Source organism: Trichomycterus rosablanca, chromosome 1 (genome assembly GCF_030014385.1).
Source record: "Trichomycterus rosablanca isolate fTriRos1 chromosome 1, fTriRos1.hap1, whole genome shotgun sequence".
NCBI lineage: Eukaryota > Metazoa > Chordata > Actinopteri > Siluriformes > Trichomycteridae > Trichomycterus > Trichomycterus rosablanca.
The window spans coordinates 79,304,055-79,331,897 of NC_085988.1; the positions used below are offsets into that span (position 1 = coordinate 79,304,055).

Here is a 27,843-nt window from a genome sequence, read left to right on the forward strand (position 1 = left end):
TACGAACATTTCAGCTTACAAACAATCTTTTTCAACTTAACTCAACTTAACCGTCTCTCTATACAGTCATGTGAAAAAGTTAGGACACCCCATGAAATCCTTTGTCTTTTTGAACATATTTAAACATATGAACATTTGAGCTTCATTTGAACAGTACTGAGAGATGGAGCTTATATGACTTAAATTACTTTTAAACGCAAGCTGTAAAATGTAATGAACAAAAATGGAAATTTATTGTGAGGAAAAAGTTAGGACACCCCCACATTTATTACTACTTAAAATGTCTAAAATTAGAATCCGGTGCACCACATTAGCTGCAATGATTAGACCATCGTTAGAGGACAGTGGAGTTTTATTTAAACCTCAGACATTAGTTTGGTTTGCTCTTGATTGTTGAAGTAAGTGATATCACCATGGTGAGATCTAAAGAGCTTTCTGAGGCCTTCAGAAAGAAGGTTGTAAATGCATATGAGTCTGGGAAGGGATTTAAAAAGATCTTAAAACAATTAGAAATCAGCCATTCCACTGTCCGGAAAATCATTTACATGTGGTGAACATTTAAAACAACTGCCAACATGGCCAGGTCAGGCTGTCCTAGCAAGTTCAGCCCAAGAGCAGACTGCAAGATGCGTCAAGAAGTCTCCAATAATCCTACAATGTCATCACGGGACCTACAGCTAGCTCTTGCCACAGTTGATGTCAAGGTACATGCATCTACAATCAGAAAGAGACTGCACAAGTTTGATTTTCATGGGAGGTGTGCAAGGAAGAAACCCTTGCTGTGAAAAAAACATCAGGGCAAGACTAAAGTTTACAAGAGAACACCTAGACAAAGACCAGGACTTCTGGAACAATGTGCTTTGGACAGATGAATCCAAAGCTGAATTATTTGGGCACAGTAACAGAAGACATGTTTGGCGCAAACCAAACACAGCATTTGGGAACAAGAACCTCATACCAACTGTGAAGCATGGAGGTGGAAATGTCATGGTTTGGGGCTGTTTTGTAGCAGTACGGCCTGGCCAGCTCTCCATTATAGAATCCACAATGAATGCTTCACTGTATCAGAGGGTGCTTGAGAAAAATGTAAGACCATCTGTCCAAAAACTGAAGCGGAGGTGGACCATGCAACATGCCAACAACCCAAAACATCCAAGTAAATCCACCAAGGAATGGCTCAAAAGAAAGAAATGGAGAATTCTGGAATGGCCAAGTCAAAGCCCAGATCTTAATCCTATTGAGATGCTGTGGGCTGATTTGAAACTGGCTGTGCTTGCAGAAACCCATCAAACCTCACACAGCTGAAGAAATTCTGCATTTAGGAGTGGGGAAAACTTTCTTCCAGTTGATGTCAGAGACGTTAGATGGTTATAGGAAACGTCTAATTGAGGTTATTTCTGTTATGAGGAATGCAGACGGACCCAAGGATGCAGAGTAAAAAACAGGATTTTATTAAATGACAAATAAATAAGAACAAAGAGAAATAACGAAAACAAAAAACAACTCAGGCAAAGTGCCGAGTGACGCCGCTGGACCGCTGGCAAACTGAATGAGAGGGGAGAACACAAAAATAACAAAACACAGGAGGCGAGGCGCGAACCCGGATCGCCTAGTCACGAGGCGTTCGCGCTGCTCGCTGCGCTATTAGAGCGCGGTTTACGGAAATAACGCTTGCGCTTTAGAGGAGGCGTAGCCGACGCAAGCGCTCGGGAAAAACAGTGAGATCGCTAAGGGAAAATAAAACACAAAAAGCAGGCAATAACAATCGGCCGGCGTGTCACCAGCGGTGGTAAGTCCGCTGGGAAGAGCCGGTGTGAGAGTTAAAGAAAAAAGGATTCTGCTGAGGTGCGGATTCGAACCGGGAATACGGCGGGAGGCAGCAGAAGCCCAACCCACACAACCAAACCGGATCTGGGGAATCCGCTAGGCAGAACGGCCAAAGAGGAAGAGCTGAGGATGCGGTTGAGGCTAATGATAGCCAAATGCTAACCGCAATTCCCAGCAAGGAACGCTGCGCTGCAAAACAAAGACAGCGCGAGGGCTGTACGAAGTCGCACCACCTTTCCCTACCAGGTAACCAAAATCCTATAATACCTCCGCCTTTCGACGTACACACCCGCCGCTCTACAAAGCGCCCGGGGCTACCCAAAACTGTCCCTGAAAAACGAAGCGACTTGAGCAGTACTGTACCGAAATGAAGAGAAAGGTGCGACGCCGGCAACCAGATGACACCCCCTTAAATAGGGGAATCACAGGTGCCGCGCGTTAGCACCTAATGAGCTGGCCTAGTATTTAAGGCCGAGCTCTTTGTTGTTCTGTAACGCCTGCGACGCTGTGACCTGATGGTACTATCACCAAACGTCGCAGGCACCCTAACAATTTCAGCCAAAGGGGGAAACACCAGCTATTAGGACATAGGGTGTCCTTACTTTTTCCTCACAATAAATTTTCTTTTTTGTTTATTACATTTTACAACTTGTGTTTAAAAGTAATTTTTTCAGTTTCATTTGTTTAGTTATATAAGCTCCATCTCTCAATACTGTTCAAATGAAGCACAAATTTTCATTTGTTTAAATATGTTCAAAAAGACAAAGGTTCTCATGGGGTGTTCTAACTTTTTCACATGACTGTAAATATATACAGTGAGCGAACATTCGGACAGCAGATGGTGTTTTTTCGGTGTTTTCTTTATATATATTTTTTTTATTCAATATTAAAATGGCCAAATAAGGTGCAGTGGTGAGAAAAATCACTATTTGTTGTGTTGTATAATTACTCCTGCCAGTAGCTGTCACTGTGTATCAGACAGAGGGGACAGTGAGAGAGAGAGAAGAGAGTAAAATATTCTTTCTTTCGTGCAATTACACCTACAAAATACAACACTATTGAAATAAAGAAGGAAATAATAGAGAAATATTAGAGTTACTGTTGTTTCTGGTAGATAGATTTTATATAAAAAGAAGGAAATGTATTATGGTGTATGATACAGCACATGTACTGTACTGAAATGTGATGTGTGTTTTATGTACAGTACTACTGTGTAGTTGTTTATTATTGTTTATTACAGTAATGTCTATTCTATAATTTAAGATTAAGGAAAAATATACTTGTATTTATAACAATAAAGAGCATTTAAGACATTAGAGAGGTTAGGTAAGGGGGGGTTTGGGAGGTCTGGCACGGATTAATTTTATTTACATTATTTCTTATGGGAAAAATAGGTTTAACTAACGAACATTTTGACTTAAGAACAGCCCTTCGGAACCAACTAAATTCATAAGTCAAGGGTCCACTGTATAAAGCTACAGGGCTGTTCACTTTTATATATTATTATTAAAGAGTAATAAACACATACTGATAAGTTTATTATTATATTACCACAGCTAACAATGCCTGCGTGACTTTACTGCATCTGAATTGGGACTCATTAGGCAAGCAGAGCAAACTAAAACCTAATATAATGAACACCGCACATCAACCAGGATACTTATTAAAGACAATTAAAACTATAAATCATCGATTTGGAATTAGATTAGACATTTATTTCTGCTACTAACTGGTAATAAGGGCAGCATAGTGGTCGGTTGGTGAGTAGATGCCATGCATCATCAGGGTCCTTGGGTCCTGGGTTTAAACCTCTAATCCAATGACATAATGAGAATCTTATGAGCACAAGTGCATTAAGTGCATTAAACAAAGACCATGAGAAGATATTAACTCACGCTGGCCGAGGAGGGGCGGCACGGGGGAGCGGTGGGTAATGCCGTCACCTCACAGCAAGAAGCCGGGTGGCCAGGGTCCTTACTGTGTGGAGTTCGCAAGTTCTCCTTGTGTCTGTGTGGGCTTAAAAACATGCAGTCAGAAATTGCAGTGTGTGTGTATGTGTGTGTCCTGTAATGGACGGGTCATCTGTTCTGTGTGTTTTCTACTTTTTGCCTAATGAATCAGACCGACGGCATCTATGACCAGAACAAACCAGTGGCAAAACAGATAATCAATGAATGGAGAAGAACATTGTATCTCCAGTTCACCTCATTGAATGTCTTTGGACTGTGGGAGGAAAAAGGAGCTCCCAGAGGAAAGCCAGCCAGACACAGGGAGAACATGCAAACTCCACACAGAAAGGTCCCGGACCTCCTTTTTGGGGATCGAACCCAGGACCTTCTTGCTGTGAGGCGACAGTGCTACCCACTGAGCCACGTGCCACCAGAATAAGTAAATGAATGAATGACCAAGAAAAGTCACAGTTTAGGACAGGGGTGTCAAACTCATTTTCACCGAGGGCCACATCTGCATTATGGTGGCCCTCAAAGGGCCGATTGTAACGTATCCTGCTGTGATTGCAGTCGCCTTTTAAGTCTTGGACAATTTGTTATTTTTCTTGGAGGCTAAATTCTGTGTTTGGTGTCAAAATACCAAATTTATACTGAATGTTTATAATGTACACTGATCAGCCATAACATTAAAACAACCTCCTTGTTTCTACACTCACTGTCCATTTTATCAGCTCCACTTACCATATAGGAGCACTTTGTAGTGCTACAATTACTGACTGTAGTCCATCTGTTACTCTGCATGCTTTGTTAGCCCCCTTTCATGCTGTTCTTCAATGTGCAGGACCCCCACAGAGTAGGTATTATTTGGGTGGTGGATCATGCTCAGCCCTGCAGTGACAATGACATGGTGGTGGTGGTGGTGTGTTAGTGTGTGTTGTGCTGTATATTTTGGTCCACCAACCAAAAATATCCAGCCAACAGCGCCCCATGGGCAGCGTCCTGTGACCACTGATGAAGGTCTTGAAGATGACCAACTCAAACAGCAGCAATAGATGAGCGATCGTCTCTGACTTTACATCTACAAGGTGGACCAACCAGGTAGGAGTGTCTAATAGAGTGGACAGTGAGTGGACACGGTATTTAAAAACTCCAGCAGCATTGCTGTGTCTGATCCACTCATACCAGCACAACACACACTAACATACCACCACCATGTCAGTGTCACTGCAGTGCTGAGAATGATCCACCACCTAAATAATACCTACTCTGTGGTGGTCCTGACCATTGAAGAACTGGGTGAAAGCAGGCTAAAAAGGTATGTAGAGACATACGTAGATGGACTACAGTCAGTAATTGTAGGACTACAAAGTGCTTCTATATGGTAAGTGGAGCTCAGTGGCGATTTCTCTAAGACTGCAAGGGAATCTCAGCTTCCCCTAAAATGTCAAAAATTAAATGGTCAAATATGTACAGATGTGTTAACATTTCATTGACTACAAATGCGTTAGAACACGTTCATCTCGAAGACGAGTTTGTTCAGAATCAGCTACTTATCACAAATCAACTGACTCGAACTTCTCATACATTCCCGTAGCGTCAATGCATTTGCCCATAGAAGCTGAGCGTCTATTCACTTCAGTGGGGCTGCATGGAAGGGTTTTTTTCATTGCTTCGAAACTCGCCGGTCATTGGATAAATGCCACGATTTTGTCCCGCCCCCGGACGCTGAGCGTCTCTGGGGGTGAATGGAGCTGTGGGCGGGTCTGGACGCTGAGCTTCTGCAAGATGATTGGAGGATCAGTCGAAAGGCTGAATCCCGTTTTGATTGACAGCTATTTTGAGATCTACACGTCACTTAATCACTGGGAGCTTCAGTCCCATCGCGGATTTTGCGAGTGAAGTCGAAAGACAAACTGCAACCCATTTCAGGCCATTTTCTTGAAAAGGAACGGAGGGCAGAACTTACAGTGTATCACAAAAGTGAGTACACCCCTCACATTTCTGCAAATATTTCATTATATCTTTTTATGGGACAACACTATAGACATGAAACTTGGATATAACTTAGAGTAGTCAGTGTACAACTTGTATAGCAGTGTAGATTTACTGTCTTCTGAAAATAACTCAACACACAGCCATTAATGTCTAAATAGCTGGCAACATAAGTGAGTACACCCCACAGTGAACATGTCCAAATTGTGCCCAAATGTGTCGTTGTCCCTCCCTGGTGTCATGTGTCAAGGTCCCAGGTGTAAATGGGGAGCAGGGCTGTTAAATTTGGTGTTTTGGGTACAATTCTCTCATACTGGCCACTGGATATTCAACATGGCACCTCATGGCAAAGAACTCTCTGAGGATGTGAGAAATAGAATTGTTGCTCTTCACAAAGATGGCCTGGGCTATAAGAAGATTGCTAACACCCTGAAACTGAGCTACAGCATGGTGGCCAAGGTCATACAGCGGTTTTTCAGGACAGGTTCCACTCGGGACAGGCTTCGCCAGGGTCGACCAAAGAAGTTGAGTCCACGTGTTCGGCGTCATATCCAGAGGTTGGCTTTAAAAAATAGACACATGAGTGCTGCCAGCATTGCTGCAGAGGTTGAAGACGTGGGAGGTCAGCCTGTCAGTGCTCAGACCATACGCCGCACACTGCATCAACTCGGTCTGCATGGTCGTCATCCCAGAAGGAAGCTGACGCACAAGAAAGCCCGCAAACAGTTTGCTGAAAACAAACAGTCCAAGAACATGGATTACTGGAATGCCCTGTGGTCTGACGAGACCAAGATAAACTTGTTTGGCTCAGATGGTGTCCAGCATGTGTGGCGGCGCCCTGGTGAGAAGTACCAAGACAACTGTATCTTGCCTACAGTCAAGCACGGTGGTGGTAGCATCATGGTCTTGGGCTGCATGAGTGTTGCTGGCACTGGGGAGCTGCAGTTCATTGAGGGAAACATGAATTCCAACATGTACTGTGACATTCTGAAACAGAGCATGATCCCCTCCCTTCGAAAACAGTTTTCCAACAGGATAACGACCCCAAACACAACCTCCAAGATGACAACTGCCTTGCTGAGGAAGCTGAAGGTAAAGGTGATGGACTAAACCCAATTGAGCACCTGTGGCGCATCCTCAAGTGGAAGGTGGAGGAGTTCAAGGTGTCTAACATCCACCAGCTCCGTGATGTCATCATGGAGGAGTGGAAGAGGATTCCAGTAGCAGCCTGTGCAGCTCTGGTGAATTCCATGCCCAGGAGGGTTAAGGCAGTGCTGGATAATAATGGTGGTCACACAAAATATTGACACTTTGGGCACAATTTGGACATGTTCACTGTGGGGTGTACTCACTTATGTTGCCAGCCGTTTAGACATTAATGGCTGTGTGTTGAGTTATTTTCAGAAGACAGTAAATCTACACTGCTATACAAGTTGTACACTGACTACTCTAAGTTATATCCAAGTTTCATGTCTATAGTGTTGTCCCATGAAAAGATATATTGAAATATTTGCAGAAATGTGAGGGGTGTACTCACTTTTGTGATACACTGTATGTATAAATAAATCGACAAATTTTATGATGTAAGCCGACAATGAGCTTCCCCTCTTTGAAAGACCAGCAGCCGCCACTGGTGGAGCTGATAAAATGGACAGTGAGTGTAGAAACAAGGAGGTGGTTTTAATGTGATTGGCTGATCAGTGTATATCTACATTTCTATTGTACTCCTTTTCTACAGACACAAACACAAGAGACGTACCGGTTTTTCTTCTTAAAGCACAAACTTGTTTTCACTTTCCCATCTTTCATAAAATTTCCTCCTTCTGCATTAATTTTCTCTTCTTGTACACTTTGGGATTATTTGTAAATATTTCTCAACATCACTTGTTGGAAAACCGCCTCAGTTAAACACTGATGTGGAAACACTGCCATCTAGTGGCGGGATGCAGTCACTTTGCGGGTCACAAAATTGGTATGCATTGTGGGAGATGCAGTTTATGTACGATTTTACAGTGTATTTTAAGACAATCATTTGTCTTTTAAGCCGGATTTGACCCGCTGGCATGTAGTCTAGGAGATGCCTTCTTTAATGACAAAGGAGATGATTTCCCATCTAACCCACCTCCTTTCCAGACATGGCTGATTGTGACTCTAGAGTGCCTCAACAAGCTGGCCAGATACTCTCTGGGACTCTCAGTGAGGTGGCATAGCGCATTAGACTGCAATCTGAGAACCCTGTTGGGGATGTCTGGTAAGTCACTTTGAATAAAAACATCTGCTAAATGCCATAAATGTAAATGTAATTAGGATGACCAAGGTGTTAGTCGCATATTCACCATGGGCCCATTTCTGCCATTGGATAGGACTTCAGTAAGATTAGTCATCTGTCCAGTACCAAAAAGTGGCTTCTTCAGATGATAGCAATTATAAAAGAAATAAAACAAAACTCCTTCATACATCTGTGGTAATCATATGTTGCATTTGAGTCATGGCAGGTAGATAATGTCAGGGCTTGTTATGCACCACGTAGAGTGCACGGGGGGAGCGCAGCCTAACAAAGATCTCTCCGTGCTCATGCATCTGAGGGATGAGAGAAGGCATTTCAGTAATCAGCAGGCTTGTTTATGTTCATCGAACGGATATGATTAGATCTCAAGACGGCTGCTTTGTGCTCTGATTGGTTTTCTTTTACAACAACCTTCCACTGTTTCTGTGTTCAGAGCGAAAAGTGGGCAGAAGGTGGCAACAAGAGGTTTGAGAGGTAGATAAAAATGTACTCAAGCCAAAATTATTTGTTGAAAAAGAAGCAAAGTTACACAATGTATTACTTCAAGTTCAAGAGTTTTATTGTCATGTGCACAGAAGAACTAGCAGTTACACTGTACAATGAAATTCTTACTTTGTTCGTCCTCCAAACATCAATAAGTATTAAACATAAAAACAAAATTAAACTAACAGAATATTACTAGAAAAAAACTTTTTAAAAAAATATATAATTTAAACTATAAAAAAACGTTTTACTTTATAATAATTATATTACATTTAAACTTTGGACTTTATTATTATAGATGGCAAGATGGCTCAGTAGGTAGCACTGTCATCCAGAGATGGGGACTCGAGTCGCACTACGTAAGTTGCACACAAAGCGACTTCAGACTCGACTCAGACTCTTTTCAAATGACCCGGACTCGACTCATGACTCGCAAAAAAAAGACTTATGGCCGCTCAGGTGGCTCAGCGGTAAAAACACACGCTGGAACCAGAGCTGGGATCTCGAATACATCGTATCGAATCTCAGCTCTGCCTACCGGCTAAGGCTTAGCGGCCACATGAACAACGATTGGCCTGTTCAGATATGGGCGGGACTAAGCCGGATGGGGTCTCTCTCCCATGACTGGTTTTGCTGACTGATGGCGCCTGCACAGAGATGAGAAAAGAGTGCTCTCAGGGTGTGTCTCTCAGTACACAGTGCTGAGCTGCACTGCACTCGTCAAAGTGCAGGTGATAAAATGCATACGGCTGCTGCCCACGTGTCGGAGGGGGCGTGGGTTAGCTTCGTTCTCCCCAATCAGAGCAGGGATCGGCAATGGTGGAGTGGAAGCATGATGCAATCGGGTAATTGGACGCCCTAAAAAGGGAGAAAAAGGGGAGAAAATGCATAAAGAACATATATTTTAAAAAAAGACTTGTAAACAACAAGAGTCCCTTTTATTAAAGATGGATGAAACGTCGATCCGACATCATTCTGATCGTGTCATTTTATGCTCTCTAATAACGCTCCGGCCGTCTTAACCCGCAACGCACGCAATGGGTAAATGTTCCAGCCAGCTTCTGGTGTAGTGATGAAGCATTGCTCCCTACTCCCTACACAGTTTAAAGTTCACTTCATTTTAACAATTTCATTACCTTTGGATTGGAATCTAATTTAAAATGGTGGAATATCCTACATAGTGCACTTCACAGGAACAACTGGGGTGAATGGAACGCTCCTACAGAATTGGCTTTAATGGTTGAAAGACCGCCTTCTGAACCAGTCAGACCTTCAGTAAGAAATGCTGTTATTTGCATTTATTCAGTTTGCGTCACACAGATGATTGTCAATGAAACGCTTGATTGGCTTTCTAACAAGTTAGTGTTTTACTTCACAACCAGGAAAAGTTTGGAGGTTTTTAATTATAAGCACATTTACAAAATAACGGATTATATTCCTAATAGGACACACAGTTTCTGGAAGAACATAAGCTAAGGTAAGCAGCGGTTATGATTTTTTTTTTGCTGTGTTTTGGATTTTGGCCGCTGTGCCGTGATTTATCGTGTACTTTTGTTTTGCAATGAAAACAAAACGTATCAGTGTAAGCTTTTAACTGGTACTTTCTTGTTACGGAAATTACATTCATTTGCACAATGACTAGGAAAGTAAAGGCACAAAGTAAAACGGCAAAATACAGCTGCTAATCTGTTGTGTTTTATCTAAACTTACATATTATTTGTTTATTTCTACGCTAAATTTCCAATATATGTTTTGTGTAGATTATATTGACTCAAGACTTGACTCGGACTCTAGCCTAAAGACTTGTGACTTGACTTGGACTCTAGCCTAAAGACTCGTGACTTGACTTGAACTTGTATTTTGTGACTTGTGAACATCTCTGCTGTCACATTACAACAGGAAGGTCCTTACATGTACACTTTTGGCATTTAGCAGACACCTTTATCCAAAGCGACTTACAGAACAGGGACAGTATACAGTCTAAGCAACTGAGGGTTAAGGGCCTTGCTCAAAGCTCAACCTAGCAGTGGTGGGGCTGGAACCAGCCATCTTCTGATTACTAGTCCAGTACGTTAACCGCTGGGCTACAACTGCCTGGGTTTGATTCTCTGGTGGAGCGGCCCAGGTTCTTTCTTTGTGGGGTTTGCATGTTCTCCCGGTGTCTGTGTGGGTTTCCTCTGGGTGCCCCGGTTTCCTCACACATGTTAATTGGAGATACAAAATTGCCCTGTGTATGAATGTGTTTGCCCTGTGATGTTTCCCCTGTCCAGGGTGTTTCCTACCTTTTGCCCAGTGAACTGGGCAGTGGTAAAACAGACAATGACATTTTCATCTTTTCATGAACATCTTATTTCTATGACAACCAGAGGATGCAAAGTAGGTGCAAAAGAATTACACTGAACGCTGCAACTGCATGCTCCTCAGTGCACATAACAATGAACCTGTTTATATTTTTAGAATTACTAACCAACCCCAGTTCAGATGTTGATTAAATTTGGCAATGGCCTTTAACTCCAAGCCCTTTACCAAGCACTTTTGCAACAAACCTAATGAACTTGCTCATTAAAAGCAGGATGTGAACTGGAATTATAGTATTCGTGTGTATTGGGATTTAGACAGCAGCTCCAACCAGATGTGTTTTTCGGAGTTAATAACGTTGCACCAGCCAAATGTTTGCATCCAGAGTTTAATCTAATATCCACAGTTGAAGTTAAAGACACATTTCTGCTATTTCTGGATAGTTAATCATATTCTGATCTCATGTTGAGAGGAAATTTGTCCAGATCAATTATTAAATGTCACAAAATTAAAAGTGACACTTTATTGCTGATTTTTGTCCATATGATCAGCACCAAACACTTTTTTCTATTTTATTTATGCATTTTCTCCCATTTTGTCCCAATTTAGTGAAGTCAATCCCCGATTGCATTCGAGGTGGGTATATTGCAGTGGCGATTTCTCTAAGACTGCAAGGGAAGCTCAGCTTCCCCTAAAATGTCAAAAATTAAATGGTCAAATATGTACAGTTGTGTTAACATTTCATTGACAAATGTGTTAGAACACGTTCATCTCGAAGACGAGTTTGTTCAGAATCAGTCGACTGACTGCACTTCTCATACATTCCCAGAGCGTCAATGCATTTGCCCATAGAAGCTGAGCGTCTATTCACTTCAGTGGGGCTGCATGGAACTTTTTTTTTCATTGCTTCGAAACTCGCCGGTCATTGGATAAATGCCACGATTTTGTCCTGTTCCCGGACGCTGTGCGTCTCTGGGGCAGAATGGAGCTGTGGGCGGGTCTGGACGCTGAGCTTCTGCAAGATGATTGGATGATCAGTCAAAAGGCTGAATCCCATTTTGATTGACAGCTATTTTGATCTCTACACCGTTACTTAATCACTGGGAGCTTCAGTCCCATCGCGGATTTTGCGAGTGAAGTCGAAAGACAAACTGCTGCAACCCATTTCAGGCCATTTTCTTGAAAAGGAACGGAGGGCAGAACTTATGTATAAATAAATCGACAAATTTTATGATGTAAGTCGACAATGAGCTTCCCCTCTTTGAAAGACCAGCAGCCGCCACTGATATATTGCTGCTCACGCCTCCTCCGACCTGCGTGCAGCCCTTAGTGGAACCCTTTTTTACCCATGCACTCTGCACGGGCTCCTCTCTATCTGCTGATCAGGGTCTTTACACAGCGTTTGGGGCAGCATCCTGTGACCACTGATGAAGGTCTAGAAGATGACCAACTCAAACAGCAGCAATAGATGAGCGATCGTCTCTGACTTTAAATCTACAAGGTGGACCAACTAGGTAGGAGTGTCTAATAGAGTGGACAGTGAGTGGACATGGTATTTAAAAACTCCAGCAGGGCTGCTGTGTCTGATCCACTTATACCAGCACAACACACACTAACACACCACCACCATGTCAGTGTTACTGCAGTGCTGAGAATAATCCACCACCTAAATAATACCTGCTCTGTGGTGGTCCTGTGGGGGTCCTGACCATTGAAGAACTGGGTGAAAGCAGGTTAAAAAAGTATGTAGAGAAACAGATGGACTACAGTCAGTAATTGTAGAACTACAAAGTGCTTCTATATGGTAAGTGGAGCTGATAAAATGGACAGTGAGTATTAAAACAGGGAGGTGGATTTAATGTTAAGGCTGATCAGTGTATGATTACAATATACAGCACTGGTATAAAACAGAATAACAGCAGTAATGTTGTTAATATAACATTTCTGAGTTTACTTTGATCTGTTGAATTAAATGATGCTTCTGCCACAGAAGTCTGCGCTATAATGAATGCAAGCCTTATTCACACAATCTGGTCGAACTAACTGACAAACTGCACATCCAATCAATCAAAAAGTCAGAACAAGAGGTCACAGGATACCACAAAACCACAAAAAAGTCCACACCGCCGTTCACATGATCAGTGCTCTGCACTACATACAAAACAATAAGTGTGACTGTGTGGGAAGGTATGAAATTACAGGCTGTTATTTATAGCCTCAGAAGGTATTTATTAAACCGAAATTTACTTTACAGGCCCACGCCTCAATATGAGGGTCCCAGTGACCCTTTGATTCCTGACTGCAGGATGGGTCAATCTCTGTAGACGTAATTGGAGTGTGGCACAGAGTCAGTGTTCTCTTCTGCAATTAGGGTGTCACACTACCACACAAAAACAATAATTATTTCCTGTGGCTTCCAGTACAGGCCAGTAGGGAGAGGGAAGAAGACTCATACTGAGACACAGCTACGTCATTTTATAAATATATAGACAGAAAACAGTGGCGATTTCTCTAAGACTGCAAGGGAATCTCAGCTTCCCCTAAAATGTCAAAAATTAAATGGTCAAATATGTGCAGTTGTGTTAACATTTCATTGACTACAAATGCGTTAGAACACGTTCATCTCGAAGACGAGTTCGTTCAGAATCAGCTACTTATCACAAATCGACTGACTCGATTTTGTTAACTTCTCATACATTCCCGTCACGTCAATGCATTTGCCCGTAGAAGCTGAGCGTCTATTCACTTCAATGGGACTGCATGGAACTTTTTTTTTCATTGCTTCGAAACTCGCCGGTCATTGGATAAATGCCACGATTTTGTCCCACCCCGGACGCTGAGCGTCTCTGGGAGTGAATGGAGCTGTGGGCGGGTCTGGACGCGGAGCTTCTGCAAGATGATTGGAGGATCAGTCGAAAGGCTGAATCCCGTTTTGATTGACAGCTATTTTGATCTTTACACCATCACTTAATCACTGGGAGCTTCAGTCCCATCACGGATTTTGCGAGTGAAGTCGAAAGACAGGTATTTGCTTGGTGAAATTACTTGACCATTTCCATTGTTCATTGTGTAAATAAAACACACTCATAGTATTTGTTTCAGTTTAACATAATTTCAACATTTACTTGTTCGAGTTTAATATCGTTTCGTTAGTTCATTCAATCAATCATTCATACTGTTGGCTAGGTCGGAGTGAACTAGCCAGCTAGCAAGGTGCACACGATGGCAGACAATGCTAATATTGTCGACCTGATTTTGGCAAAGCCATTTGATAGTCTTCCTTACGAGGAGAAAGTTAGAATTAAACAGCAGGGCAGATCAACACCTAAGATTGATTTGGTGCAAAAAGTAGGGAAAGGTAACAGGTCTTTTCAGCTCTCCTGGTATGACAAAGTTAGCTGGCTGACTGGAAGTGCTGTGACCAAGAAAATGTACTGTTGGCCATGCCTCTTGATGAAATCATCTCAGGGATCATGTCTTGTCTGGTCAAAATTGGGTTTTGGGGATCTGTCTAACTTTGACCAGGCATATAAAAGGCATGAAAAGAGCAATGAACATGTGAGTGTATGTGCAAGGTTAAGTTGCCTGGGCAGGGTCAGGGTTGAACATGCAATTAATGAAGGTGCTCGCATTCAAGTGGCAAAACATAATGAAACAGTCAAACAAAACAGGGCCTTCCTAAACCACCTTATTGATGTGACTTCCTTCCTAAATGCTTGTCTGAGTGCAGAATATTTTTTGCATCACTCTCTGGGTTTGCCACATTTTTCTTCAAATCCACAAAGAGGACATCTTTTCTTGAGTCTGCAGGCTGTTCAAGGTTGCCCAGAAACGCTCCTACTCGATGGAATTTCACATCACGGATAGTGAGCACTGTGGCAAACAACTATGATGGCCTTCTGCAGACTTTTTATAACATCATTGCAGATAAGACACTGGATGATGACACATTGGATTGTGCCAAGGGTTTTGTAATGAAACTAGAGGATTTTGAATTTGTTTTCATGTTGTACACATACGAACAAATCTTCTCAGAGACTGATGTGGTCGTTGATATCGTCAAGCAGAGGGCCATGGATGTTCTCTACTGCAAGAAAAGAATTGAGTCTCTTCTTGCTTTTGTCAAAGAGAAGAGTTCAGAGGGAGCTTTCCAAGCTGTTTATGCCAAAGCAGCAGGTCTCCCATCAGACCCACGAGATGAGCCCATGAGAAAGCGCCGTCTCTCCCAATTCCAGGATCCCCAGGAGCGCTACAGAAATCTGTACATGGCCATCCTTGATAATCTCATGGACCAGATTCCTCTGCGTTTTTCAAATTTGGAAAGTTTGCGCTTCTTAGAATTAGTAAATTCAGGGAAGTTTGATGACATGAGAGAAGTGTTTCCAGAGGAGGCATTCCAGAGTGTCCTGAAAAGTTATGGCCAATACTTTGATTCAGGGAGACTGAGGTCTGAACTTCAAGTCCTGTATTCAAATCAGGACTTACAGGGTAACAGGGGAAAGCTGTGTGATTTCTTGGTTTTTCTAAAAGACATGGAGTTGGACAGTGCAATGCCTCAGCTGTACAAGCTGTTATCGTTAGTGGCAACAATTGGAGCTACATCTGCAGGTGTAGAAAGGAGCTTCTCCTGTTTAAAAAGGCTTAAGTCTTACACCCGCAACACAATGGGCAAAGGCCGTCTAAGCAGCCTAGCTCTGCTGGCCATTGAGAGGACACTGGTCAAGTCCCTGGAAAAGACGCCTACTTGGTACGATAGAATCACAGGCCATTTCCTTGAAAAGGAATGGAGGGCAGAATTTATGTATAAATAAATTGACAAATTTTATGATGTAAGCCGACAATGAGCTTCCCCTCTTTGAAAGACCAGCAGCCGCCACTGACAGAAAAACAAAACAAAACAAAGAGGAAGCAGGATGTTAAAAGTGACGGGGCTATTTGTAAATGTAAATCAGTTCACAGGAGCACAAACTGCACTTCCATTGTGCCTCACGTTAAAAATAAATTTACTTAAACTATAGCTCATGACTCAAATTGCTTCTGGTAGCTATTTAATTGGAAAATCGGGGACATAAATGCATGATGGCTGTTTACACCTGGTTTTGGGAGGCTTTAAAAATAAGGTGCAAAACCACCTCTCACCTCCCGAACCTTAGTAAACCGAGCAGAATTTAGAATACACCTATTAGCCATAACATTAAAACCACCTCCTGGTTTCTACACACACTGTCCATTTAATCAGCTCCACTTACCATATGGAAGCACTTTGTAGTTCTACAATTACTGACTGTAGTCCATCTGTTTCTCCACATACTTTTTTAACCGCGGATTATTCTCAGCACTGCAGTGACACTGACATGGTGGAGGTGTGTTAGTGTGTGTTGTGCTGGTCTGAGTGGTTAAAACACAGCAATGCCAATGGAGTTGACCCTGATTGGATAAGCAGTTAAGAAAGTGAGTGAATGAGTGAGTATGTTTGGCACATTTGTAATTTTACAATTTTACAATGCTGTAGCCTAGTGGTTAGGGTACTGGGCTAGTAATCAAAAGGTCGCTGGTTTAAGCCCCACCACTGCCATGTTGCAGCTGTTGGGCCCTTGAGTAAGGCCCTTAACCCTCAGTTGCTCAGACTGTATACTGTAACTGTAATGTAAGTGGCTTTGGATAAAGGCATCTGCTAAATGCCAAAAATGTAAATGTAAATTAATTATAAAAGGGATTGTAATTAAAGTCTTTCTGATGGCCTGTTATTGTATGTCGGTCACACTAAATGATTTTATTTTTATTAAACTAGGAGAAACTCCACACAGAAAGGACCCAGACTATTCCACCTGGGACCGAACCCGGGACCTTCTTGCTGTGAGGCGACAGTCCTACCCACCAAACCATGTGCCGCCCTACTATGGGTAAAACAAGAGAAGCCAGACAAGTAAATCCAACATTTTGCCTGTTTTTCAGCCAGACTAAGAAAGGACTAACAAACAATTCTAAATGGCCTTGCCCCTTCCTACCTTAGGGAATGTATTCAACCATATGTTCCCTCTCGCACCCTGCCAGATCTTCTGGCACTGGACTTCTGTCAGTCCCGCGATTTAAACTAAAATCGGTGGGTTGCAGATCGTTCAGTGCTGCTGCTCCGGATCTTTGGAATTCTTGACCTCAGTCTCTTTGCGGATGTTCTACTCACTCCTCTTTCAAAACTCAATTAAAAACCTTTCTGTTTTCTTTACACTTACTCATAGGGTTTTGTGTACATATTGTAAAGCGTCCTTGGGTTTGTGAAAGGCGCTATATAAATTGAACTTATTATTATTATTATTATTATTAACAAACAAACAGACAGTCAGGGAGTGAGAAAACTCTGGCCAAATCAGAGCACCAAGTACTCTTATAATGAGCTGGACCTGTGTGCAGTGAGTAATGTTAGACTAGATGCTGAGAATAATTTTAAGTGCAGGTTAATAAGAGCCAAACTTTACATCAATCTGCGCTGCCATCTCCCCCGCCGGCCTGCATGGACACATCATAGTTGAAGCGTGCTCTTTTTGCTAGTTCAATAAAATGCGGTGTCACTCATCAGTGAAAAGTAAATTATTTGTGAATAAAGTAAACACAAGACAAATGTATAAAAATTGCATGAAATTTGCATCTTTAACAAGTGGGATGCAGGATAAACAACCCTGATAAACAACTGTTTGTATCTAACGTTCTTTAGGATACAGAGCAAAGTGCTATGACGTGTGTTGAGGATTCTTCACAACAATAAGTGGAGACCTGGATTGTTGTGTTTAGTAAGAATGTTTATTCCAAAATTGATACTTTTGATACAGAAATAGTCAATTAGTCATATGGATACCAGACAATCAGTACTACAATCATGCTTTCTCTGATTATTCACCGATTTTTCAAAAAGTACAATATGATTCATTTTTCATACATCATTTTGTGCAAAGAGAATATACACTAGAAAGCATTTATACACCAACACAAAATATAGAACGATTTATATCTCAAGGCATTGCACAATTTCAGGAATTGAGTGAGAGATTAAGGCCATTTTGTACAGATATTTTTTTAAACATTTTTTCCCCGAAAACACTCTATCAATAACAAAAGAACTAGTGCATCTCCTGTAAAACTGTACATGCAAACATAGTGCACGTTATAATAAAGATATGACGAGCATACAATATAGTATTTGGATATTTTTAGTAAACAAGTTCATGTGAATGCAATCACACATTTAACCCTCTGATTAAACCTTTCAGATTCACCCATTAGCACCCACCCACACACACACACACACACAGAGAAACCTTTATATGTATCTTGTTGCATACTGTGTGTGGTTGAGCTTGGCAAACTGTGACGTTGTAATTGTGGAGCACAGAAAAATAAAATGAGCTCTTGAGTATGTATATTATATACTATATCATTTATAATGGGAAACTTTATATTCCCAGTTCCCAGTGTGCTGTTTGATGTGATGTTTTGTTACCAGTGTTGAGAATCCTCTTTAAATCAGACTAGAGACTATAGTTTAGGTGCCTAAGTGGCGCCATATTCATTCTATGGAGTAAATACACTGATCAGCCATAACATTAAAACCACCTCCTTGTTTCCACACTCATTGTCCATTTTTTCAGCTCCACTTTGTAGTTCTACAATTACTGACTGTAGTCCATCTGTTTCTCTACATACTTTTTTAGCCCCCTTTCACCCTGTTCTTCAATTGTCAGGACCCCCACAGGACCACTACAGAGCAGGTATTATTTAGGTGGTGGATCATTCTCAGCTCTGCAGTGACACTGACATGGTGGTGGTGTGTTAGTGTGTGTTGTGCTGGTATGAGTGGATCAGACACAGCAGCGCTGCTGTTTATAAATACCGTGTTCACTCACTGTCCACTCTATTAGACACTCCTACCTAGTTGATCCACCTTGTAGATGTAAAGTCAGAGACGATCGCTCATCTATTGCTGCTGTTTGAGTTAGTCATCTTCTAGACCTTCATCAGTGGTCACAGGACGCTGCCCACGGGACACTGTTGGCTGGATGTTTTTGGTTGGTGGACTATTTTTAGTCCAGCAGTGACAGTGAGGTTTTTAAAAAATCCACTCATACCAGCACAACACACACTAACACACCACCACCATGTCAGTGTCACTGCAGTGCTGAGAATGATCCACCACCCAAATAATACCTGCTCTGTGGTGGTCCTGGGAGAGTCCTGACCATTGAAGAACAGCATGAAAGGGGGATAACAAAGCATGTAGAGAAACAGATGGACTACAGTCAGTAATTGTAGAACTACAAAGTACTTCTATATGGTAAGTGGAGCTGATAAAATGGACAGTGAGTGTAGAAACAAGGAGGTGGTTTTAATGTTATGGATGATCGGTGTATGCCATAATTACTTGGAATGATGTTTGTTTAAAAGAAATAATAGTAATCATTAACATTTAACAGGAATCAGTTATTATATCTCATTATATGTTTACCTGAAATGACACTGTATAAACTGAAAGGTAAGTATTCAGCCCACACACAGCATTCATATGAACGTCTAGCACCCAGTAACCCATCACATAAAGGACTGGATAGTTCTATAGTATGAATTATTATAAAATTTTGTATAGAATTTGTATTTATGAAGCCTTGTTAAAAACACAGAGAGTCAGTTTTTACTGTAGAAATCTCCTGATTGTGTTAAAGGCATACCTGGAACTAAATTCATATTAAAATTTAAGTGAGGAAAAAAACTGGATCCACACTCGAACGCCACACTCATAGCAGCAGCGAGCCTCAACACTGTCGTTCAAACCTCTTTACTACACTACAGTCTGTGATTCAACTCCAGAAACAATACAACTGAACTCTGAGGGTTTCTGTTAGGTGTAAAATACCATTTGCTACATATTGTGCTGTTCACATTACATACTGAGTGAAAGAGGGTCTTGAACCTGTCTGGCTTTCTTTACTTTTTTGTAGAGCATGGATCTGTGGCACGACTTTAATAACACTTTAAGAAACAGAAGACAAATAATGATCTTTAATAAGCATTTAGAGTTTAAAGGCAACTCATTATACACGACTCTGTTAAAGCTATTAGAAGAAAAAGTCTACTACTGACTGACTTTTATAAACGGACAAATTTCAGACTTGTGTAAAATTAGATGGTGAATAAATATGACAAAGTATTATTTATGGTTAATATAGTGTATAAACACTGAGTTTCCAGTTAAGGTATTTTTAGGTATACTGTTACTGACTGTAGCCCGTCTGTTCCTATATGTAATATGTTTTCTTCCCCATCTATCAGTTGAAACATTTAGGGACTGAAATACATTCACATGTAATCACGGTGGCTAAGTGGGTAGCACTGTTGCCTCACAGCAAGAAGGTCCTGGGTTTGATCCCCAGGTGTGGCGGACCGGGTCCTTTCTGAGTGGAGTTTGAATGTTCTCCCCGTGGCCACGTGGGTTTCCTCCGGGTGCTCCGGTTTCCTCCCACAGTCCAAAGAAGTGCAAGTGAGGTGAATTGGAGATACAAAATTGTCCATGACTGTGTTTGATATAACCTTGTGAACTGATGAACCTTGTGTAATGAGTAACTACCGTTCCTGTCATGAATGTAACCAAAGTGTAAAACATGATGTTAAAATCCTATTAAACAAACAAACAAGTGTTTTGGGATTTTAATGATTTATGAACATTATAAATTAAGGGATTTTTTTTTTACAGCCAAATCACTTAGTCCTAAGCAGGCTGCAGCCCTAAACCATCAATACTGAATTCTGTGTATCAGACACAGTACCACTGCTTAATACACCTCAGTACAATTGCTGGATTTAACATATTCCACCAATAGGAAGGGTAGATTCAACTCTGCAGAAAAGAGCTGGTGAGTTTTGGGGACCAAGTTTACCATTCACATAATGTGAATAAAATAATAACGTGAATAAACATGAGATTAAATGTAGCACCTTGGGAGCAATCTTGCAGCACTCTTTTTTAAAATAAAAAAAAAATAAAAATGACAGCATTTTACTTTAGCCTTTCCAAACTTAATAGTGTGCCAATGAACAGGCATCATTATGCACATACAAAAATTGAATATTAAAACATAAATAATTTCTAATTTCTGGTCAGTGGTGGTGCTGTGGTGGTGACTTCATTGTTGGACGGGAGCTAATATACCAGGCAGTTCAACAGACAGGCTACAGACAGTAATTGTGAATCAATGTGGTAATGCATAAAGGCCAGTGAGCATATTATTAGAGATAATAATAATAAATAATAATCTATTAAATACGTTTAAGATTTAGGTCTTCATAATTTAGATCTTTTTAAGACTCTAAATAATTTAAGTAAGGAAGGAATCTACCGAATCCACAGTCATCTAAAGGAAACTGCATAAACAGAAATAGTAGTTGCCCAATTTCTGATATTCTGATCGCCTCTGTTATTGGAAATTTGTCACACTAAATGATTTCAGATCATTAAAAAAACCATTATATTACACAAAAAACACTATCCAACATGCATATAACTCTTGATTAATCGATCAATTTACCATGTTTAACTGGAAAGCCTAAGTTTAGCTAATTACACACATTCCGCCATGCAGAATATAAATCTCGCGTATCCTGAAGTTACATGTTTACAAGGACACTAACTCACAATATGAATATAATATTAAAAATCTAGAGCGCCCAGGTGGCACAGTGGGATATTCCACTAGCACACCATTACTGAGATTCTGAACTTCCCGGTTTGAAACTCTGCATCGCCACCGGTCGGCTGGGCGCTATCTAGCGGGCATAATTGGCAGTCCCTGCAGCAGACACGGTTCTGCTAGGGTGGGATGACCGGATTATGTGGGTGGGACCTTTATGTAGGGACCCTGATTGGCAGATAAAGAGGCACCTGTGCAAAGTGCATGGATGAAAAAGGGGGTCGGAGGAGGCGTGAGCAGCAATATACCCATCTCGACTGCAATCAGGGATCCCCAGCAGTGGAAGACAAATTGACTACGCGAAAATGGGAGAAAATGCATAAATAAAATGGAAAAAAAAATCAATATTAAAATATATATATATATATATATCAGTTTGCTAACATTAGGAGGTTTCACTGCATCAAAACCTGGACAATTTAATCCTCCATTCTCACCACAAACTTCATAATAGAGAGTGGAATTTAATGTTCCTGTAATAATGTAATCTGTCCAAAAGCTAAGATGAAGCATAATTGGGTTATGAGGCTGGACAATGAACCACATGGCTGAAATTGAACAAAATTAAGTTTTGAGTCACCTAGTAGAAGTCCGGACTTCAATTCAATAAAGATGCTGTTGAAAGACCTGAGGCTTAAATTCTCTAACAAAGGCATGTGAAGGACTAATATCACAATAACACAAAGAATGATGTAACCAGTCAAATTAAAAATTATTTCCTTAAATGAATAAAACTGAGTTAGATTTTCTTTTTTCAATTTAGTAGGTTTTGATTTTTTTTTTAAATCATTCCATGTGACAAATAATGCAATAATAGAGGCAATCAAAAAGAACAATGACTTCTTCTACAACATTATGTTAATCCAGTTAATCTGCAGCACTACTGTAAAATAAATTTAAATAAAGAGGTATGACCAGATAAAATTGGCTTCATGTATGTTTGGGCATGTCTGATGTAAAAAATGTAAACAGAATAACTTTATACCTGACTGATTCACAACGTCTACACTTCACAAACCAATAACACACCTATAATAAAGAGGAAGAAGAAATGGAAGAAAAATAAGAGCATCTTTGTTTTTGACCTCTGGGCTCATAGTCTCAAATTCTATTTGAGAGCAGCTGCTAAAATCTGAACACTACAACACACCTAAACACCCCCCCCCCCATACACACACACACACACACATATAATCACACATTTACCCCAACTGTGCCAAGCTGATGTAAAAAAGAAACAGATAAAGAAAAGAAGAATTAAAACAAAGAAAATTAAACATGCATCACGAATCAGAGCTGGCTAATAGTCAATGGCATGTCACGGCATGCAATGCGCTTAGTGTGACGGTAAACGTCTCGGCAACCTGACATGCGTGGCAACGACGGCGCACAGAGAAGTCATAATATAAAGTGTATATAAGTTAACGCTTATAAAAGTATCCAACGGTAAGAAAATCATCAACATGTAAACACTGAGCGAGCTTAAAGAGAGCTCGAGAGAGAGAGAGAGCTTGAGAGAGAGAAAGCTTGAGAGAGAGAAATATACATACATGGAAATTAAAATTTCCATCCAGTTATTTACAACAGTCGTGATCTGCTCTACCTCGGCAGCTGTTCTTCTCAAATGCATCTCCGAAAGGTTACACACATCTGGTTCCTCATTCGAGAACAAACGCCTAGCTCTGTTCATTTCATTGAGGCTACAAGTTAAGCCAGAGAGAAAGAGAGAGAGAGAGATAAAGAAAGAAACCCTGACAGATAAAACGCTCGTATTGGAAGTAAATCGGGCCTCGCTGGCCCCGTCTGACTACGTGTCTTCATTGCCCATAGTGCAACGTGAGAGAGAGAGACAAAATAAAAGCCTCTTCACATCACTGGAGATTTAAAGAGAGAGAGAGAGAGAGAGAGATACAGCTGAGAGTATCAGATCTGCGTTTGAATCGGCTGTCCGGGGGGTGTATATGGAGGTGGTGCAGGTGAAGGTTTGATCCCTCTGGTCCTCATGTAAGACAGGAACTGGTCTGGGATCTCAGCCAGCACATCCTTGGCCAACCGCGCCATGCTGAGTATGTGGTTCCCAGTCCGGTCGATGTAATCTCGAAATGGGACAAACTGGGAGAGAAATAAACACACAGAAATGAATATGAGAGGGGATCAGACTTAAAATGTTTTATTAGGGAGATGTTACCAGGAGTAGAGACTGGTCATGGGGGAACCTGCAGTGTTTGCACCAAAAATGTCCAGAACTCACTACAGACTTATCACAGACTGGACTGAATAATGAAGAGCCCCAATTGCTTGTTTATTCTTTTAGTTTAAATTAATTTTGTGTATGTATGATTTGTTTTAATCTAGTTCATTTAAATTATTCTCCAGACCACCCAATGAAGATGGGGGTTCCTGCTGAGTCTGGTTCCCCTCAAGGTTTCTTCCTGTAATTTTAAGGGAGTTTTTCCTCGCCACTGTCGCCCTCGGCTTGCTCAACAGGAGTTTTTGGTCTGTCGGTACTGGATTCTGTAAAGTTGCTTTGAGACAATGTTTATTATAATAAATGCTATACAAATAAAATTGACTTGAATTTTTTTTTTTTTTTTTTTTTTTTTTTACCCCCCCCCCCCCCCCCCCCAATTTTCTCCCCTAATCTAGTCATATCCAATTACCCTGGTTGCGTTACGCTTCACCTCTACCGATACAACCCTGCTGACTGAGGAGCTTTGCAACTGACACATGCCCCCTCCGACACGTGTGCAGTACCGACTGCATCTTTTCACCTGCACAAGGTGAGCTCATATGTGGACCAGCTCTGTGCACGTAGAGCCACTCCCTCATCAGCATTATTCCCCAACTCTGCACAGGCGCCATCAATCAGCCAGCAGAGGTCGTAATTGCACCAGTTATGCGGAACCCTGGTCCAGCTTATCCCACCCTGAACAACAGCCAATCGTTGTTGCTGAGATTCGATACGATGTATTCTAAATCCAAGCTCTGGTGTGCTAGCGTGTTTTACCGCTGCACCGCCTGAGCGGCTGACTTGAATCATGTCACTGATTTAAATAAATGGTGAAAGGGTTTTTGTTTGTATTGTTTAAGGACAGTGTCACCAATCACTTCATAACTAGGGGAGTTGTAGCTTAGTGGTTAAGGTACTGGACTAGTAAGCAGAAGGTCACTGGTTCAAACCCCACCACTGCCAGACTGCCACTGCTGGGCCCTTGAGCAAGGCCCTTAACCCTTAATTGCTTAGACTGTAAGTTGCTTTGGATAAAGGCGTCTGCTAATAGCAGAAAACGTAAATGTGTCAATTGTAAATACTCCCAGTGTTTCCCAATGGTGCCGAACCCCCTATGATTAGTAATGAACTAATCTTATGTAGATAAATAAATACTGTATATATATATATAAATACACAAACACATTATTTTAAGCAAAACTGTTTTTGGGTCTTTATGCAAAGTAGTGATATTCAGGTAGGCCTTCGCACTCACTGACAGACTCAGATCTTTATCACAAATCTGGTCCCATCACCTCAGTTTTTATTACAACGGTAGCCTGTTAAACATTGCACTGTCTACAAACGTCTGCTAATGCCCTTACTGAGCTCTTCAAACTGTATAGCCCATCCCGATCACCTTGTTTGACCAATGACAGCCTTCTGTTAATCATGTTATATTTTATATTTGAAACACACCTGAATTAGAGCACAAATCTATCACAGGGCAGCACACACACACCTTTATTTACATGTTTTGGATGTTCTTCCAGTGTCTACCTGGGTTTCCTTCAGTTACTCTGGTTTGCTTGTACCTTTTAAAAACATGCAGTGTTTGAACGTTCACATTTCAAATGTTGGTGCACTGAAAGTACATTTTTAAAGGTGTCCCTTTTTCTAGTGTAAGAATAAAATCCTGTAAATGTGGATTCCTGTTTTGACTTCCCTAATCTCCTCTCAGAAGCTCATGCAAACCACTAGAGTAGCAATAACAACCAACAACAACGTGATGAGATGAATTTTCCCCCAATTTTTTCCCCTAATCTAGTCGTATCCAATTACCCTGATTGCGTTACATTTCACCTCTACCGACACAACCCTTCACTGCTGACTGAAAAACCTTACAACTGATGCACGCCCCCTCCGAGACGTACTCAGTTCCGACTGCCTCTTTTTACCTGCACAAGTCTGATCAGCATTATTCCCCAAATCTGCGCAGGCGCCATCAATCAAGATATGAGAAACCCTGGTCCGGCTTACCCACCCTGTGAACAACAGCCAGTTGTTGTTCATGTAGCCGCCCAGCCAGATGGCAGAGCTGAGATTCAATACAATGTACTCAAAATCCCAGATTTGGTGTGCTAGCGTGTTTTACCACTGTGCCACCTGAGCGGCTGGTACACCACAATTTAACAGCATTAGTACTTTGTTGCGAAGCTGCTGTTGGCAGTTATGTTTAGCTTTTTGCAGCTAACTGTTTAATTTTAGCACATCCCTTCTGGTAATTTCCAAAATTTAGCAGTCATGTATTTTGGCTCCATGTTCATGGTTGTTTTGTTGTTGAAATGGCCAGAGCAAATTCTGCTTTGATTTATCCAGCTACATCACTTCATTTATGTTTCCTTTAATGACATTTAACGTTCCAGTGCTGGTTCTGAAAAAGCAAATCATTTCATTGTTACGTGACTGCTGTTTTTATCTCTTACCGTCCTCACACTAGCATGTTTTAAAATGTCACATCGTTCATAACAAAAGCAATCTCAATAACAACACGCTATTTAATTTACCTGATTTATTTGTAAGTAATCTTTACATAGAGAACTATTTATTTTAGTCCCTTTTTCTCTTGCTTATAAAAAAACACTTTTGTTACTATTACTCAGCATAAAATGTGTAATATCAATGTATTTTTGGGTCCAGAAAATCATTTTAGCCTGTCTCATTCACTAGCAAAACAGATAGCCAGCATGGCGCTAACTAGCTAAGATGAAACTTTTAGGCACAAGCTGTGATCACATGATTACAGAAACAATTCCTATTGGTTGGTTTATAGCTTTGGGACTGTATTGTGGTTAGTGTGATATTTAAAATCTGACTAACTTGTGTTTTTTAAGTGTTATACTATATTTAGGAATAATGTAGCTTACTGTGAATCAGTCCTATCAAGTCTAAACCTGTTAAACAAATGAAACAATGTCTGAAGCAAATATTTAAAACATTTGCTTCACAATTCCTTAAATCCACATGTAATTCTATTTTTTTAATTTAAATTATTATCTTTACTATTATTTTACTACTCTATTTATTTTAGAACTAAATGTACTGTAGATATGTGTGTATGTGTGAATGTGCATGTGTGTGCATGTTTGTGTTCATGTGTGTGGATGTGTTTATGTATGTGCTCATGTGTATGTGTGTGTATGTACAGTATGTGTTCATGTGTATGGATTCATGTGTGTGCATGTACGTATGTGTTCATGTCTGTTTATGTATGCGTTTTTGTGGATGTGTTCATGTGTATGTGTGTACATGTGCATGTGTATGTGTGTACATGTGCATGTGTGTGCATGTATGTGTTTGTGTGGATGTGTGTGTTCATGTGTTTTTATGTGTATGTTTATGTGTGTGTGTGGATGTTTTCATGTATGTGTTCATGTATGTGTGTCTGTGTGTTTATTTATGTGTTCACGTGTGTTCATTTATGCGTTTCTGTGTATGTGTGTGTTAATGTCTGAGTGTGTATGTATGTGTGTTTTGATGTGTTCATGTGTGTGCATGTGTTCATGTGTGTGTATGTGTGTGTGTTTGGATGTACAGATTGAGAGTACAACGCTCTATACCTGGACAATGTCTCTCTCTGCATAAATGCCTCTGGATGAGATCCTCACTTCATCTCCATCTAACTCGACCATTGCTGCAAAAAGCAAATCAGATTCATGAACACACAGTTGGGGCACTTGGGTGGCACAGCGGTCTATTAAACAAGCCCACAGACACTGAGATTTGGGTTTGAATCTCAGTGGTGCTCATGAAGAAATGAAAACACAAGCAAAAAAAAAATGAAAGAGATCAGGGAATAAACATATAAATGTATCAGCTATATAAATGCTGAACGTTAGTAAGCTTGTAAGTGTTTAAATTTCTCTTCCCGCACCATCTCCATCACTGCCAGTGTGTGAATTGTCAGATTTCATGGACTTTTCCTCCCCAGTGTACAGATACTTTAAAGAAAGATTACACAGAGGCTTCACACTGAGGGCTACAATGAAGCTGGACGCTGTCTGC

General features: G+C 41.0%; 1 protein-coding gene and 1 long non-coding RNA gene across 3 annotated transcripts in view; one reads left to right on the plus strand and one right to left on the minus strand.

The window, feature by feature from the left end:
* The first annotated feature begins 1,540 nt into the window (after window positions 1–1,540).
* Window positions 1,541–18,251, plus strand: LOC134324956 (uncharacterized). Of its 2 annotated transcripts, XR_010014243.1 has the most exons (4): window positions 1,541–2,073; window positions 7,902–8,019; window positions 8,837–8,897; window positions 16,628–18,251. It is a non-coding gene; the product is annotated as an uncharacterized LOC134324956 (long non-coding RNA). The 2 variants fall into 2 exon arrangements; XR_010014244.1 differs by lacking the exon at window positions 8,837–8,897.
* Window positions 18,252–22,724: 4,473 nt separating this feature from the next.
* Window positions 22,725–27,843, minus strand: part of LOC134315983 (copine-8) — a 200,578-nt gene continuing 195,459 nt past the window's right edge. Inside the window, exons 19-20 of the mRNA XM_062996469.1 lie at window positions 27,399–27,472; window positions 22,725–23,681 (exon numbers count right to left, since the gene is read on the minus strand). Of these exons, the coding sequence (XP_062852539.1) occupies window positions 23,493–23,681; window positions 27,399–27,472 (263 nt within the window). The 3' untranslated portion in view covers window positions 22,725–23,492. The remainder of the gene's footprint in view (window positions 23,682–27,398; window positions 27,473–27,843) is intronic.